Below are 16,626 nucleotides of genomic sequence, written 5' to 3'. Positions count from 1 at the left end.
ACGTGCACAGAGAGCTTACTACGTGAATGCTTCTTCCCACATGGTTTCCTCCTGACGGTAGCCCAACTAAAAAGTGGTTGTCCACCATGTTTGCAGAGAACGATGAGGAGCAGGAGGAGCTGCCCTCTCTGGATAAACCAGGCTGGTACTCCCAAGGCAATGCTGCCCATCTCTATGAGCTTCTGAAGAAAATGACCGGAAAGCCTGAACCCAAGGTAATTTCTAATTGGGCAGAGTCCTTGATGTCCACATGCAGATACAAATGATTGTGAACAAAACCGTGGCTTTAAATGGTTACAGTTTGGTACCTCGGTGGGTCATATGCCTCTGAGAACCTGTTACATCCCTCTCTTTTTCTGACTTTTGGTAGATTGCAGAGAAGCCCCAGATCTAGGAAGTACATGATTCAGACATGGGATTCCTGAGACATGGATAATAACTAATCAAAGGCTATTTGATATGGAAAACAAGCAGTGGCCGAAATGGCAGAGGCTTACTAGCTTTCCCTTAAAGTATTACTTGCCTCTGACCCCTCGATCACATTGTCAGGTTGGACATTGGTATTTGTTTACCCACAATCCTTTCCTCTACATGAGCAGGAGAGATCACCGGGTAGCTGAGTCCTGGTCCATTGGTACCTGCTTTCTTAGCCGCCTGAGAAGTGGTCAGGGCTTCAGTGGACACCAGACCTGGAAGGGAGGGGCCTCTGATTCTTACCCCTGGATCAACAGGGCTTTGCCTCGGACTTTACTTGCTAGACTGAACATTTCGTGTGTTCAGTTTCTGCAGAGCCAGGGCACCCAGGGTTTTGTCTCAGCAGATCCACAGTGAGCTCGCAGGGTGTGTGATAGGAAAAGTACAAGACCCAGAGACTGATACTGGGGTTCAAACTCCAAGCTGAAGATCAGAAAAGCAAAGCAGTCGGTCGCTAGCTCTTACTCTACCTCAGAGTGAAAGGAGATTCTGGATCCACCAAACGTCATGGCTGGAGAGTCCTGAGACTTCAATGTCTTCCTGTTCTCAGTATGGCTGGAGAATGAATCACTGATACAAACTACTAAAGACCCTGCTCCTATCTTTTATACCCTCTAGTGCTGGGATTAAAGACCTGTGGTCCCAGGTGCTGAGATCATTTCTATGTGAGCTGTTTTCCTTTAGGACTGGATCAATCTTGTATAGATCTGGGTGGCCTTGGACTCACAGAGATCCATCTACCTCTTAACCCTGAGTTTTAGGATTAAAGCTGTCTGTCAGCACTGCCTGATCTCTATAGCTTGAGGCTAACTTTGCTTTCTGAATCCTCAGGCAAGTTAAATAAATCATAAGTAATGTGTCACCACAATGCTATATGACCCTAACAAGCAATACCTGTAGGTTGTCAGTTTTTGTACCTGTAGGTTGTCAGTTTTTGTTTTAGAGGCAGATTTAAGTGTAGACATGTGAAAATAGATAGGTTCGCTTCTTCACTAGGGAAATCTAATAAAATCTTCTACCTTCCTTCCACAAACCTGTGAATCTAATTGGGCAAGTAATTGGTCACCTGAGAAATGATTTACGGACGCCTAAGCCACTTATACCGTTTCTGGCTCTCCTCCTCTGACGCCTGTTGAGGGCGTTTTTCATATTTTCTGTGCAGTGGCTGCTCTCCGTGAGCATCCGTGCCTCATCCAGAGTTTTCTGTCTGAACCACAGGTCGTTTACTTTGGAGACAGCATGCACTCAGATATTTTCCCAGCTCGTCACTATAGTAACTGGGAGACCGTTCTCATCCTCGAGGAGCTTCGAGGGCAAGCAGTGGAGAAGGCCGAGGAGGCAGAGCCCCTGGAGAAGAGAGGGAAATATGACGTAAGTAAGGGCCCCGCCTTTCCTTGGGTGTTTAAAGCTGAAGTCTCCTTACGCTACCTGATTCTAGAACGAGCTGGGAGTGGTCTCATATGCCTGTAGTCCACCACGTGATAAATGGGACAAGAGGATCAGGACCTAGGGGCTAGCCTTGGCTACATAGTGCGTTTTACCCCAGCCTTGGCTTCATGAGACCCTGTCTCAAAAAACAGGGTCTGACTGGATACTTTCATGTTTCTGTAGTTTATGTTCGAATCTCTATTATCCGCCTGAGCAGGTAGCTGTAGCCAACTTAGTTGTATCGTCTGCTTTTAAGAACCTAGTTTATACCTTCATCATTCCATCGTGGATAGGGAGAACTGCATGAGCCCCCCCCCCAACACATAACTGGGGAGCTGTTGGCTGCCAGGGACGAAAACGCCTTCTCTTCAGTGGTGTAGCCACTGCTACGTTGCCCATGCTCCGGTAAAAAAGCCCACAGCCATGCTCATGCAAGCAGCCCTAATTAAACTCAGTGAGTCGTGTTTTTAAAAGGACATGAAAGTCTAGAGTCAGAGGGGACTTGTTGGGGAGGAGGAGTTCAGGGGGAGGGGAGAGAAGGTAAGGAAGTGAATATAATCCAAATCCATAATAGACATGTGTGAAATCATCAAGGGAAAAGTGTCAAAAGGAAAAAATGTGCTCTGTCGTGTATCTCTCTGCCCACATTTAACATAAATGAAGCAATTGTTCAATTTCTTTACAACTATCCCTTGACATAACCCTGAGACTCGCACGGACGAGGCCCTGTTGCTGGAGTGCAGGGCTCAGGCCTGTTGCTCTCAACTGCACAGAATAAACTCTGCCTCTTGCCAGTTTAGACTCTTTCCTGCCTCCCTGTGGAGGGGATGGAACTCAAACATCCTCGGTTACAGCAGGAAGGAAACAGTCCCTAGAGAAAACTAAAAGAATTCTGCCACTGCGGTTGTTAAGAAAAATGTAGTTTTCCACCAAGTGTCAAGCATGTAATAGATAAAGAGTCTCTGTTCCCAAAGTTCAAAACATGCCTACAGAAGCATTTAATTCTATATTTTTAATGACTTATTCAGTTTAAATGAGCTTTGGAAAATCCACACATGGTCTACCTGTGAGAGAGTCAGGGTTTAGCCCTAGAAATGGGCATATTTAGTCTCTCGGTCTTCTCAGAGAAGGCTAGAAAATATTCTTCTAGAAAAGCAAAATTAGTACCCCAGGCATGGTGGTGCATGCATTTAATCCCAGCACTGGGGAGGCAGAAGCAGGTAGATCTCTGTGAGTCTGAAGCCAGCCTGATCTATATAATAAGTACCAGGCCAGCAGGAATGAACTGTGAGACTTTCTGTCTAAAATAATAGTAAATAAATAATAGCAATTTTAAACCTTTAGTGATATACTGGCTTCCTGTTTCAGGTATATTGAAGGCAATAAATAAGTTTTCATGTCCTCAGTCTCTTCTGAAAAACAAATACTAAATGAGCAAATTCCAGTGAAGTTGGATTTTTTTTTATTTTTACCATTTTTTTATTTGATTTTACATTCCAACCACAGCTCTCCTTCCCACCCTCCCCTCGCCTCCTCCCAATCCCCTCCTTGTCTTCCCCCTAGCTCACCCCCAGTCCACTCCTCATGAGCAAGATCTCCCAAGAAGAGGCAACACAGTCTTGTACAATAGGCTGGGGCAGGGCCAGGCCCCTCTCCCCTGCATTGAGAGTGAGCATGACATCCCACCATAGGGAATGGGCTCCAATGAGATAGCTCATATACCATGATCTAGGTCTCCCTCGCTCGTTTGTCCCCTCCTCCCTCTCTTCGCCTGGATTCCTGGAGCTCGGCCTCGTTCTTGGTTGTGGATCTCTGTGTCTCCTTCTATCAATTACTGGGTGAAGGCTCTATGATGATAGTTGGGGTATTCATCAATCTGATTATAGGGGTAGGCCGGTTTGAGCATCCTCTCCACTACTGCTAGGAGCCTTAGTTGGTGTTCTCCTTGTGGATTCTTGGGAGTTACCCTAGCACCAGGTTTCTGCCTAAGCCCATAGTGGCTTTTGCTGTTAAAATACATTTTTTCAATTAACTTTCATGTAATAATATTAGTGGTGATGACAAGTAAATTAGAATTATTTTAATCATAGAGAAAAAAAATATACTTTAGGATAGTTTTCAGATTGTGACAACTAACCATTAAAGAGCCAATTCTGGGTCACATTAAAGGGCCCTAATAATAAGGGAATATTACTTTCTTTGCAAAGATGAATTGTGTCCCCAAACTGGGCTGGTGGGTTCCTGTAGCATTTCCCTACTCCTTTTATTTAGTGACTGTAGCCTTGTAGGGCCAGCTCACTGCAGATGCCGTTCTAATCACAGCTCCTTTCTCTTTCAGGCTCCAAAGGTAAAGCCTCTTAACTCCTTATCTAATAAATGGGGCTCATACTTTATTGACTCAATCTCGAGACGAGGAAATGCAGAAGACTCCTTGGTGTATACATGGTCCTCTAGGAGAATCAGCACCTACAGCACCATTGCAATTCCGAGCATCGAAGTGATTGCAGGTAATGTGGGGATACCTGGGAAGCCTCTGTCAACGGTAGCAACTGTTAGACCCTAACTGTGTTGTCTCAAAAGAAGGGGTTTTCTAAGACGTTGTTGTTTTTTCCTTACTTTTGAGATTATAATTTAATTACATCTTTTCTCACTACCATTTCTTTCCTCCAAACCCTCTCATACACACCTCCTGTTCTCTTTCAAATTCATGGCTTCTTATTTCACTAACATTAAATGCATATATGTACACACACACACACACACACACACACCTAAATATACCCTGCTCAGTCTGTATAATGCATTATTTCTTAGAGGAAAGAGCTTTTAAATAGGGCAGCCTGAGTTAGGACCACCACTACCACACGCATATTTTCTCTCTCTCTCTCCCCTCTCTTTTCTCTCTCTCTCCCCTCTCTCTCTTTCCTCTCTCTCTCTCTCTCTCTCTCTCTCTCTCTCTCTCTCATTTCTGAACCCAACTACAAAAAAAAAAAAAAAAAAAAAAAAATTAACTGTTTGGAAACATTGGGTACAGGTTGGGAGATTTACCAGGACAAGATGCTTAGAAAGCCCAGTAAGATGCACGTGGCTTTGGGCTGCTTTCCCTCAAAGAGCCCACTGAAGTTGGGTGAACCTTTCAGTAACTCCTGTAACTTCTAAGGTAGGAACTAGAAGAGATGATGGGCCTGACAGGTTCCTTCATTCTCTGTTGTAAGGATGAATTAAGACAGAGTCCACATTTTCACAGGGGCTGAAGCTCAGCTTCAGACAGCTGGATAGCAAAAAATTATAGTCTATCCATGGTCAATGCCTCCATATACTTGGTGGAAATGAGTGCCCATTCTCTTTTGAAAAATACATTATTCTAGGACTCTTTGAATACTTCCTTAAAGCCAGTCATATAATGTGTAGCCCAGAGTGAAAAATTGCCAGGAATATAAGGCTAGGAAACCACAAAAATAACAGAAACAGCCCAGCATAGAAAACAAAAGAATGAGACATTTTATAGAGATGCAAAAACTAAGAGAATGAAAATTTTTAATTAAATCTTTCCAAATCAAACTGGTTTGTAATTAATAGACTTCATAGCTGATTACACACAGTGGACAGAGCTAGACAGGAAGGAAGGTGGGGTGCAGAATGAAGCACCCCCGAGTAAAACCACAGGAGATGCAGAAGCATAAAGGAGCCATAAAAGGTAACATGGGAAAGAATGAATTTTTAGTAATTAGGGCTCCAAGAGTAGCAGTGACCATATGGAACAAACTAGACACCTGGGGAAATATTCATTATTAACGTGAGAGAAAAGCACTTCTGGGATGTCCAAGTTCTCAGGAACAAACGTAGTAACTGGAAGTCTGTGACAGTCAGTGGGCTGCCCTCCTTCCTCAGATGGGAACTTAGCCTTTCCTGGTTAATCGAGAGGCTAAGAAGCCGCCCTGCTATATAGAGGCGTGTGCTTTCTGTGTGAAGTCTTAGTGGGCAAAGGGCTTGAGGAGAACATGGCAGAATCCAGTTCTCTGCCCTTGTTTTGTACTGGGCCCTAGCCACTCAGTTCTGTCTCTCAGCCCTCAAGACTGCCCAAGTCCCTGGCTTTCCTGCTGCTGGTACCTCGCCAGCCTCCAGCCTGAATGCATGTGCGTGAGGACACCTGTGGCAAAGCGGGCTTCCCTCTTCTCGTATTGGTCTCCCTGGAAATCATGTGTCCCTACGTGTTGGTTGTCCCTTCAGTGTCCCAGTGACTTCACTCTGGTGTCTGTCTGTCTGACTGCTCTAGCTCTTTCAGCTTCAAGTTAGAAGCCTGGATCGGGTGTGAGCTTCGTGTTCCTGAACTGGAGCTGATGGCACCAGAGTGTGTGTTGTCTCTTACAGGCAGATATGAGGGGGAACGCAAGGCACTTTCCTGAACTATCCGTAGAATGATGGTGGTGACCCTAAGAGAGGTCTGGTCTTCTAAAAGATCCATCTGTGTGTCAGTGTGCAAACCCAGTATGTCATTCTGTCCTTCAGAAATGGTATATTTTTCTCAATGGTCCTCTTACATGTTCATCGCTTACACACAAAATTAAAGACAGCCTTAAAATCTTTCTTACAAAAACAATCTGTTAAAGAAACTATTGTCTTTCAAAATAATTCAAAATTTTTGGGGGGTGACGTGACAGAAACTGGATTATCTCAGACACCTGGATGGATATCAAAATTGCCAAGAAGTGTGGTTATGAATAGTAAGAAGTGGAAAACTGAATTTTAGTTCTAAAGTCTACTTTAGAAATTTTAGCTCAGTGCACCTCTCTTTTTCTGTTTCTTATTATATTTGTGTCTGTCTGCCACATGCATGTAGGTGCCTGTGCAGGCCACCCAGTGTAGATACTTGAACTGAACTAGGGTCCTCTGGAAGAACATCTGAGCATTTCCACAGGCCTGCCTCTCTGATGCCGAGAGCTTCCTCTCTGCGCCCTAGGAGAGAACTTCACAGGGCTGGCTTCCCTCAGAGGAGCTAACACAAAGTGGAAGAAGTCGTTTTGTGGCTGGGAAAGTGGGGAGAGTTGTCCCTTATCTGTTCTGATGTTGCAGACACGTGTAACACAGTAATCACATTTTTAGGAATGTGTTGAGTCTCCTACAGACCCCTAGCTTGTTTATGTGAGCCACAGATGCCATTGCATTACTTACCTCAGAATAAGAAAAGAAGCCTGGACTGGTCATGGCTTTACACATACGAAAGATAAAACCCTCTAGGACTCCAGTCCTAATGATCTCTGTTGAAGTCCCGAGAGCCTTTCTCTTTGTCTTGTTTTTTACAGTGTGGCAATGCGTTCATTTTGGTTCACTTCATTCCACAGTTGGGATAATATTGCTGATATAGTGTATTAGTGGCAGAATTGAAGAGAAAATTGCTACAATAAGCAAGAATCAGGAGAAGGTGTCCTTTGCTATTTTGTTCCAAGTAATCAGCTTCCATGGTGACTTCCTACAACAGAGATGCATCTGGTGCCTTCTTGCTGACTCCATGGTCTCCTGAATTCCTAGTTTGGTGATCTCTGTTTTTTGTCTTAGTTTGCCTATTCTGTGCCTCTCTGTGTGTGTGTGTGTGTGTGTGTGTGTGTGTGTGTGTGTGTGTGTGTGTGTGTGTGTGTGTGTGTTTCTTCAGGCAACATCCACCTTTCCCCTTCACAGGGCTAGAACTCACCAAGTAACCAAGTAGGATAGTCTAGCCAGCTGCTCAGCAAGCCAGAGAGCTGTGGGGTTTCAGTGTGGGTCCTGGGGATCCAGAGCCACCTGGCCAGCCTCAGGGTTATTCTTTACTTTCTATTCTTTTTAGTGCAGTGTGTATAACTATGTGTGCATGCATGTGTGTAAGTCCCACAGAGGTCAGAAGAGAGCTTTAGATATCATGGAAGGCAAAGGCCAATGTTGATGCTGGGACCCGAACTCTAATCCTCTTGGTGAAGCTGCAAGCGCTTCTTTTCCTCTTTCAAGATTTATTTTTATTACTTCAAATTATGTGTGTCTGTTTGTATGTGTACTGGCAGGCAGGTGTCCACACAGGCAACAGATCCCCTTGGAGCTGCAGTTACAGTCAGTGCTGTGGATTCTGGGAAGAGGAGGCCAGGTTTGGATGGCTCTCTAGCTTGCTGACCAGCTGGCTAGGCTCAGGTCCTGTGTGAGAGCAATATGTGTTCCTAACCACTGAGCTATTTCCAATCAACCCGACTTTTTAAGGCGATGGGGGACAGGGCGTAACAGCCAGAAGAGGGTATAAGATCCCTGAAACTGGAGATGCAGGTGTTCATGAACAGCATCATGTGGATGCTGGAAGCAAATTCCAATCGTCAGGGAGAACAGCTTTTAAATGTGGAGCCATCATTCCAGCCTCCCCCACCCACCCACCTACATCCCTCCCCCAAAAAAAAGAGATTTATTTATTGTGTATACAGTGTTCTGCCTGCATGTATGCCTGCAGGCCAGAAGAGGGCACCAGATCTCTTTACAGATGGTTGTGACCCACCTTGTGGTTGCTGGGAGTTGAACTCTGGACCTTTGAAGAGCAGCCATGCTCTGAACCTCTAAGCCATCTCTCCAGCCCAAGCCCCCATATTTCTTTTTGTTTGTTTATTTGTTTTTATTTTTTGTTTTTTCAAGACAGGCTTTCTCTGTGTAGCCCTGGATGTCCCGGAACTCAATCTGTTGACAAGCTTACCTTGAACTCACAGATATCTGCTGCCTCTGCCTCCCAAGTGCTAGTATTAAAAGTGTGTGCCAGCACCGCCCAGTGCCCCATATTTAGTATTAACAGAGCTTTGTTGTTACTGTAAGTAACATTGCTGTTGCATGTCACTTACTTAATGCCATTCACATTTAAATACCCAGAATCCAGAGTATATGATGTTTACTAGTGTTTTCCTGTTCACAGTAAACATGACTTTGTCTGACATCAAGAAAGCAATGTTCCCTCTTCCTATCCAGCACTAGTTTTCTCCTGGTAAAGATTAACTGCTTGAGCCTTGACACCTCTCTGTGGCACCTAATATAAAATATAATTTGGGCAGAGTTCTGGGGATTATGTGGAGTGTATGTAACGTGATTTGGCATGCATCATATTGTAAATTTTATATACTTAGACTATACTCTCTGTAGCCTTAGTGCCCAGCTGTCGGTAGCACAAGTATCAAAACTGCTGATGGAATAGAAACACTGAATTGTTTTATTATTCCTTTTGGGGTTCTTGCTGACACTATAATTACATCATTTCCCCATTCCTTTTCCTCCTTCCGAATTCTCCCATCCATCCTTCCTTGCTCTTTCAAATTCATGGCCTCTTTTTCATTAATTTCTGTAACATGCATATGTGTATATGTATCTACATATATATTCCTAAATACATAACTACAAACTACGGTGTGTCATAAAAAAATGTTCCTTGTATGTGCCTGTTTTCAAGGTTAACAGTTGGGCGCTGGATAATCCGTGCTGTGCTCTTCCCTGGGGAAGACTGTGCCTCCCACTCCCAGAATTCTCTAGTTATCTGTAGTTCTTTGTGTAGTGGGTCATTTCCCATGCACTTTAATGTGACTGTTACTGTCCTTCTTCTGCTCCTGAAATGCTGAATTTTAATCTGTTTGCATTTATGAAAGGAGTTTGGTGGCTTATAAAACAATCATTATTTTTTTTCCTTCCCTCCCTCACAGAGTTACCCCTGGACTACAAATTTACAAGATTCTCTACAAACAGTTCAAAAACAGCTGGTTACTATCCATTGGTCCATTATACCTTATATTCTCAAGACACAGACAGCAAAATCATATTTACTGAAAAATGAACCAACCATATGTGCATCAGACATACTGCTTAAAAATGTTAATTTTTCAAAAAATGCAAATGTTTTATAAGAACAATTGATCAATGAAAATTTACCAAATGGGTTAATCTGTCTTTTTAAAAACATATATCATTTTATATAAATTGTTTTCATGTTTAACATTTCTTGTTAGAGTAAAAATTTTAGTGTCTTTAAGTTAAAAAAGAACATGATTAATATCCTCTGCACAGTAGTTTTGAGGATTCTCCCAAGATGATAACAGACACATATGCAAGCAAGTATTTATACATCTCCCTAGTTGGGCAGCTCCCAATGCCTGGCCCGAAGACCAGCAGAGATAGATCTTGAAAATGCATATTTGAATGCCATGCTCCAAACCTCCTGAATCAGAAACTTCAGGATGAGGGCCCAGCAATGGCTTTTGAACAAGCCTGCCGATGAATGTGATTCTCAACATGATTTGAGACCTAGTGAGTACACCTGTGCTCCAAAATAGATTTGTACGGATAAATACAGCTGAATATTCATATGTTTCATATGTCCAAATTAAAAATGTAACCAGAATTGAGAGGAAACACCAGTCTAGTGGGACTCATTTTTTTCTAAACTATCAAACGTCTTGCTATTTTTCTCTCAAGATGCATTAATAAAGAGACATGATTTCTTGAGATAATACCTTACCCCATTAGGAAGAAGTTAAACTCAGCTCTGCTTTGTCCTTGGGGAGAGAGAGCACTAAATGTCTGGAAGGAGCACTCTGGAGCTTCATCAGTACATTCCATGGCAGGGCAGGTGTGTCCTGTGAGGTTCTGGTGAGTTACATTAGCAGCATTTATATCAGATCACATTCGCACAAGATGTTTACGTTCACCTGACATTCGTAAGTTCCTGATCCCCTTTGCCTGTTAACTTCACTCTCCATAATAGACAGATAGGACTAGAAAACATTATCATTTTTTCCTTGTAATTTAGCATACTAATATATGCACTGAAAAACTATCCTGTTAAAAATCTGTAAATGTTGAGATAAAACCCAAGTGTACTATGAAGATGCATTTCTCAGGGTAATTAAAAGGATAACTTTTTCCCTTATCTTCTGTATTTTTGATGTTGATCAATAAATATACATATACAGTGATGTATTTGATATCCATGATGTCATTGGAGTGTTATACTGAGCACGCACAATCAAACTTAGGGCCAAATAAAAGATGCTATCTAGTGTATGCTTTAAGTAGAGATTTCACTTTGCTTTAAAATAAAGCTATTTTTCCCTTTGGTTGTTTCTTGTGTTAGTAGACAAGAATGTTTATTTTATGTGTGTGTGTGTGTGTTTGTGTGTTCTTGTGTTCTTTCCATCTACCATGTATGTCCCAAGGATTAAACTCAGGTCATCACACTCGGGGTAAGTGACTTTACGCACTAAGCCACTATTTCATATAGGTTTAGAAGCTAAATATGTCTGTATTATCTGTATTGAGAAAGGTGTAAATGCTATATGGTTTATGAAAATGAATAGCCAAATATTTTAACCATCTGAGCAGAAACTTGACAAATGGGCCAAGATTTCTGCTGAGTTAAAACCTGCCAAGTAGCTGGGTAGTCCATGAAGTTGCTGGCACCTGGCGCATTTCCTACATGTAGGTTTTGCTGACGTTGATTCCTGGGCTTGGGGAGAGAGCTGGGGTTTTTTTCTTGCAGGTTCACTAATTGTTCAGCCTCTGCCTTTTTCCTATCCTAGATGTAAGCAGAGCATGCTGCCCTTCCCCACCGTTCCTTTGTATTCAGCTGTAGTCTAGCAAAGGTATTCTTCTGATGAGACAATACCACTCACTTGCTGCAGGTTAACGTGGTTTCGGTTCTGCTTAATCTGCTGTGAAAATTAGACTCCCACAGTCTATCTGCGTCACTTGCCAAACAGCTGGCTCATCCCTGCAGCCCTTCCCCTGCGCTCTTTTTCTTCCTCACTTTTCTATCTTAGTTTCCTTCCTTTGATACAGTCTTAATACTAGATAGACGGATATATAGATGAATACCATGTATATGCCATTTATAAATCTTGTATTAAGGCCATATCAAAGGGGTGTGTGTGTGTGTGTGTGTGTGTGTGTGTGTGTGTGTGTGTGTGCACGCGCGCGCTTTGTAGCCCAAGATGGCCTCATACTCCAGCTCCTCCTTCCTCTGGCTCCCAAGAGCTGCAGTCACAGATGTGTGCTACCACGCCCAGTTTCCCTAGCTATTCTCTGTGCAGCCTCAAAAACCAGTTCAGATAGTCTCTCACCTCTGCCCCCCCCAAAAAAAAACATTTTGATATTTTGATCTGAAAAGAAGTGAAGTGCTTCGTTGCTGCCCAAACTGTGTTAGCCCAGACAGCACAGACTTTTATTCTCTTTATTCATTTATTTCTTTTTGGTGAAGACAAGAAACATAACAGTAACATAGTTTCCTTTCAAGCACACAGGAGAAGACAAAGGACTAAGATTCTCACTGTGACAGCAATTCTAGTCCCCACACTGGTTAAGAACATAATGTCAAGTATTTCTACAGCAAGAAATATCAGTAGGACAAGTTACATATTTCCTTTTGAAATCACTTTTACAAGACACAGCAACAGTTTTTCAGATGTCAAAGATCACATTGTGCGGATTGTATTTCTAAGAATAACAGCTATAGGTGAACAGACATCAGAATAAGTTAATCTAGTAATGAATATTCACAGGAATCTTCATACTGCAAAGGACAGAAATTCAAATGTTTGCACTGTTCTCAATTATAAGCAAGAGGCAGGCTTGTAAACATCAATTCTGCCAGTCGGCTGACAGGGAGTCATAGGGTTTGCTCAAGCACAGTGGGATAAGGAGTGTATGCCATTGATCTACAGACAAAGGTCACTCCTGGAATCTGACAGGAAAAAAAAAACACCCAGACTTACATCTGTTTAAAAAAAGATCTATTGGTGAAGCTGAGAGTTAGGTAAAACTATAGGAAAATCCTCCAAGCATCCCTTTTAAATCCCAACCCATCTGATCTCTCCATTCTGCCCCAGAACATGCCTCAGGGACCCCTGCCCCCAACCTTGCTCCTGAAGATGTCAATCATCACAGCTGGTCTACAACTCACTCTGCAACACCGCTCCCTTTCCCTCTAGTCCTCTTGCTAAATTCCCAGCCTCCGCTGAAGGTATCCAGATCTCCTGAGCCCTGGAGGAGCTTCAGACAAGTCCTGTAAGTCAGAAAGGGAATGGGTGAGGGCAACACTGCCGGCTCAGAACTAGGAGCCTCTGTCACTGCTGCATACCCACAGGGAGCGTGGCTCGCATTCCCCATCCCTCAGAAGAGGCTTGGATTCTCCCACAATGCACTCTACAGCCCACTCCCTCCTTTGTTAGGATGGAAACAAGGAAGGAAATTCAAAAGCTGATAAATAAGGGCCAAGGTCAGGCAAACTGAACAGGGATGATGCAGGCAGCTGGTCTCTGGTCATTCTACAGGCTGAGGCCTGAGAAAGACCCAGTGCCCTTAGAAACGGGTGCAGTCATAGTTAGTTCATTCACATCCTGCTCTGGGGTGGCACAGTCTGTCATTGAGTCTTCTTTCTCTTGTCCCAGACACTCAAACTAGAGCTTAAGAAATGCACGGCGGCGTCTGGTAGAATGGAGAAGGAGGAGGGAAAACGGCCTCCCCTGAAATATTCTGATGTTGCCAAGAGAAGTGTGAAATGGTGCAGGCAGCAAGAGATTTGGAGACTACAGTGTCTGTTTTTTCTGCCTGTACACACCGGGGAGGGGTTAAAAAAAAAATGAACCTTCCTGCCAGTTTTGTTTTTCTGTCTCTGGGCTGTAACTGCTTTAAAGAGAAAGGGACCAAGGAAGAAAAAGAGAAGAGTCAGAGAGAGGAAGACACAGCAAACTCTGTGTGCCACAAATGGTTTCTAACTGCCCCAACCTAGGCACCTTAGACTTAATCAGAGCAGGTGTGGATGAGGGGGGGGCTACCTAAGGGAGTTGCCTGGATTGGGAATAACGGGTTGGCTAGGGCTCAGAAGAGACCACCTGCTAGAAGAGACCGCTCCAGTTTTGCCACGGGTACTGCCGCGTGTGACGACTACACATCCTGCCCAATAGCCAACACGAGCCATGGGCAGTGGTGCACACTGTCGAGGGCGTCCTGGGTGCCGTCTAGCAGCTTAGACGGTTCCTGAGGAGCAACGTTGGCCTGTGCAAAGCTCAAGCAGGAGAGAACTACTGGACAATTGCACAGGCCTTCATACTCACCAGGAGTTGGTCACGATGTACAGTAACCAAAGGAACAAGGCCAGTGTGGAAACAAAACACTCCTCGACTCTTACTTCACTCATGCCTAGCGGTCCCCCAGCAGTCACTCGCTTGTTACACCGGTAACAAGCAGGGCAAAGGGCAAAGGCCCAGGAAGGCAGCTAGGATCAGTTGGAATGTCCTGTTGGGCTGATGGCTGGGTTGGGATGCAGTCCCATCTTGCAGTGGTAAAAGTCACAGTTCATCACAGTACACAGACATCAGGGACACAGCAGAAAGAATGGAAACTTGGCTAGTCCTTGGTAAGGATGTGTCAAGCTTTCTTGTGGTAGAGAACCACCTTTAGAAACTGGAAGAAGACATGGTCACAGACGGGAACCAAGCCATGCAAAGGAAGGAAGGCAGGACACACTACAGCACTGTGAGCTTGGCTTAGAAGCAGTTGGGAGGCCATGCACTTGGAATACCATAAACACTATGCAGAATGTCGTGATGGCCTAGAGGAAAAAGAGCACAGATGTGGAAGCCAGTCTTGAAAACTACTGGAGACTTAGAAGAACCAAAGGACACAATCCAACAGATAGAGAAAGCAGACAGAAGGCTGCATGCTGCTGGCCACACTGAGGAGGTGGTAGGACTCTCCTGCAGGAGCTTCTGGGAAAGGCAGCTCTTAGCCAGACTGGAACCTGAAGGACCTGGGACTCTCCACTGGCTGTCTTGGTGGAACTCGAACTCCTCTGCGTGGCCCATCACCCATCAGATAGTATTGCAGGGGATTGGACCATAGCTCCCCTTTGATAATTTCAGCTATTCTGTCGAATTCTAGGAGGCTGTGGTCTGAGAACCAATTGAAGAAACTGGGAATCGTGTTCCCCTCACGATTCCTGTGGATGTGGGCCTGGGGTTCTTGGCCCCGATGCCAGCGGATTGGAGTAGAGAGCGACACCACTCGACCAGAGGATCTGCGCTCATATTCCTTGACCAGCCCCTCATTTCGGAAGTAGGGGTTGCTTTGAAAGATGAATTTAAATTTGCAGCCGGCTCTTGGGTGCTTAAGCTCCTCCACCTCTAAATTGATCATGTACCGCATCATGTCTTCATCTTGGCCACTAATCATTGGTGACAGCTGGGGGTGGTTCCGAAAAGCGGTGACCCAGAAACCTGGGATGTTTTGGATGATGAAACTTCTGCGCTGCATGTGCAGCCTTCTCATCCGCCCAAATTTGCGTTCCAGCTGGAGGAAGGCCCGGTCGGCCTGCGCATTTACGTTTGACAGCTCTTGATCGATGGCCTCCAGCGAGTCCATGCAATTATTGATCTTCGGGGCCCTAGGACGATTCTCCTCTTTGCCTCCTCCAGCTACCTTTTTTTCCTTCTGCACGCCCTTCCTTTCCTGCACCGCTGCCCCTGCTTCTCCCTCCTTTCCCGCAGCCGCAGAGATGGCGCACTTGGTCGCCGTCATTTCCTTAGTCTTCTTCGTCCCCGGCATCATCTGAAAACCCAGGCCCACGGCACCACAGGCTTCCAGAGCTTTGGACCCAACAGGGCTGCGCGGCCCTCCAGGCTGACAGCCATTTTCGATGCTGTCATCAGGGGCTGAGGCTTCATCCCCGCCCTTTGATGGCGATAGCGCACCCTCCAGCCCCTCTCCCACCGCCGCAGCACCGCGATTCTCAGCCACTGCAGGGCAAAGCGCAGGGCCGCAGTGCTCGGAATCCGGGGGCGCGCCTCCCTGCGCACGGGCCTCACCTACGGCCTCCATTCCCTGCGCGGCGTCGGTTTCCTCGCGGAGTCCCTGGTCCTGGTTCAGATCCAGAACTTCCTGGGCATGGGCAGGGGTCGTGGTGTCAGCGAGAAAGAACGCACTGCCCTCGTCCAGGCCGCTCATTTTGGAAGATGTCAGCCCTGCAGAGGAACCCTCCTTGTCCTCTGCAGACGCAGCGCAGCACTGCAGTGAGTGCTTAGCTCCACCCCTTTTCCTCCAGGGGCTGCTGCTACCATGGCAACCTGTGACGTCAGGGTAGCAGCTGCATTTAACTGCAGCGCGAGAATTCGCTACCCAGGTAATTATGCTTGTCAATCAAGTGTATTCTTTTTGTCTTTTTACACGATGATGTAAATTTAATCTTATCTGGGAAATTGCGTTGATTTACATAAATGGATGCAGAATTATATTAATGCATATTCGTAAATCTCTGAATTAATTTCGGCAGTATCTAAACCATTGTCTCAATAAATTAAAAAAAAAAATAGGAGCTATTGTCTTATAGAATCGGGTCTTATCGACTTCCTCAGAAATTGAAGAGCAGAAAAAAAAAAAAAAAAAAAGAAAGAAAGAGAAAAAAAATAGAAAAACGAATTCACTAGCTCACAGACCTTCCTTACTTAGGACACAAATTCATGGCGGTTACTGAGGAATTGCGCAGAATCTGATTTTGAAAAGGAAGTGTCGTTACTGTCTTCATTCTCACGCAAACAAGACATTCAAAAGATTCATTTCGATTTCTGTAGCCATTTTGTTGTATGTACACATTGGCCGACGTTTATGAAGCAATTGGATATTTATTCACTTTTAAATGAATATAAGCTGCCTCTTACAGGTGGCCACGCTAACGCCATTTGCACAAATTTA

General features: G+C 44.6%; 2 protein-coding genes across 3 annotated transcripts in view; one reads left to right on the top strand and one right to left on the bottom strand.

Moving 5' to 3' along the window:
• The window catches only part of Nt5dc1 (5'-nucleotidase domain containing 1), an 86,343-nt gene extending 75,346 nt beyond the window's left edge, over nt 1–10,997 (top strand). For both annotated transcript variants that reach the window (XM_051175539.1, XM_051175538.1), the window contains exons 9-12: nt 97–215; nt 1,693–1,845; nt 4,241–4,409; nt 9,591–10,997. In XM_051175539.1, coding sequence (XP_051031496.1) covers nt 97–215; nt 1,693–1,845; nt 4,241–4,409; nt 9,591–9,721 — 572 coding nt within the window. In that variant the 3' untranslated portion in view covers nt 9,722–10,997. The remainder of the gene's footprint in view (nt 1–96; nt 216–1,692; nt 1,846–4,240; nt 4,410–9,590) is intronic.
• A 1,112-nt stretch (nt 10,998–12,109) lies between these two features.
• Tspyl4 (TSPY like 4) lies at nt 12,110–15,897 on the bottom strand. Its single transcript, XM_051175540.1, has one exon. The coding sequence runs from the start codon at nt 15,880–15,882 to the stop codon at nt 14,665–14,667; it is 1,218 nt and encodes a 405-aa protein (XP_051031497.1). The 5' UTR covers nt 15,883–15,897; the 3' UTR covers nt 12,110–14,664.
• Between the last annotated feature and the right edge of the window lie 729 nt (nt 15,898–16,626).

Source organism: Phodopus roborovskii, unplaced genomic scaffold (genome assembly GCF_943737965.1).
Source record: "Phodopus roborovskii unplaced genomic scaffold, PHOROB, whole genome shotgun sequence".
NCBI classification, from domain to species: domain Eukaryota; kingdom Metazoa; phylum Chordata; class Mammalia; order Rodentia; family Cricetidae; genus Phodopus; species Phodopus roborovskii.
This window is presented reverse-complemented; position numbering and strand designations above follow the sequence as displayed.

What these genes read in the sequence shown, in the direction of transcription:
- Tspyl4 (XM_051175540.1), bottom strand. Translation starts at nt 15,882, where the DNA reads ATGAGCGGCCTGGACGAGGGCAGTGCGTTCTTTCTCGCTGACACCACG.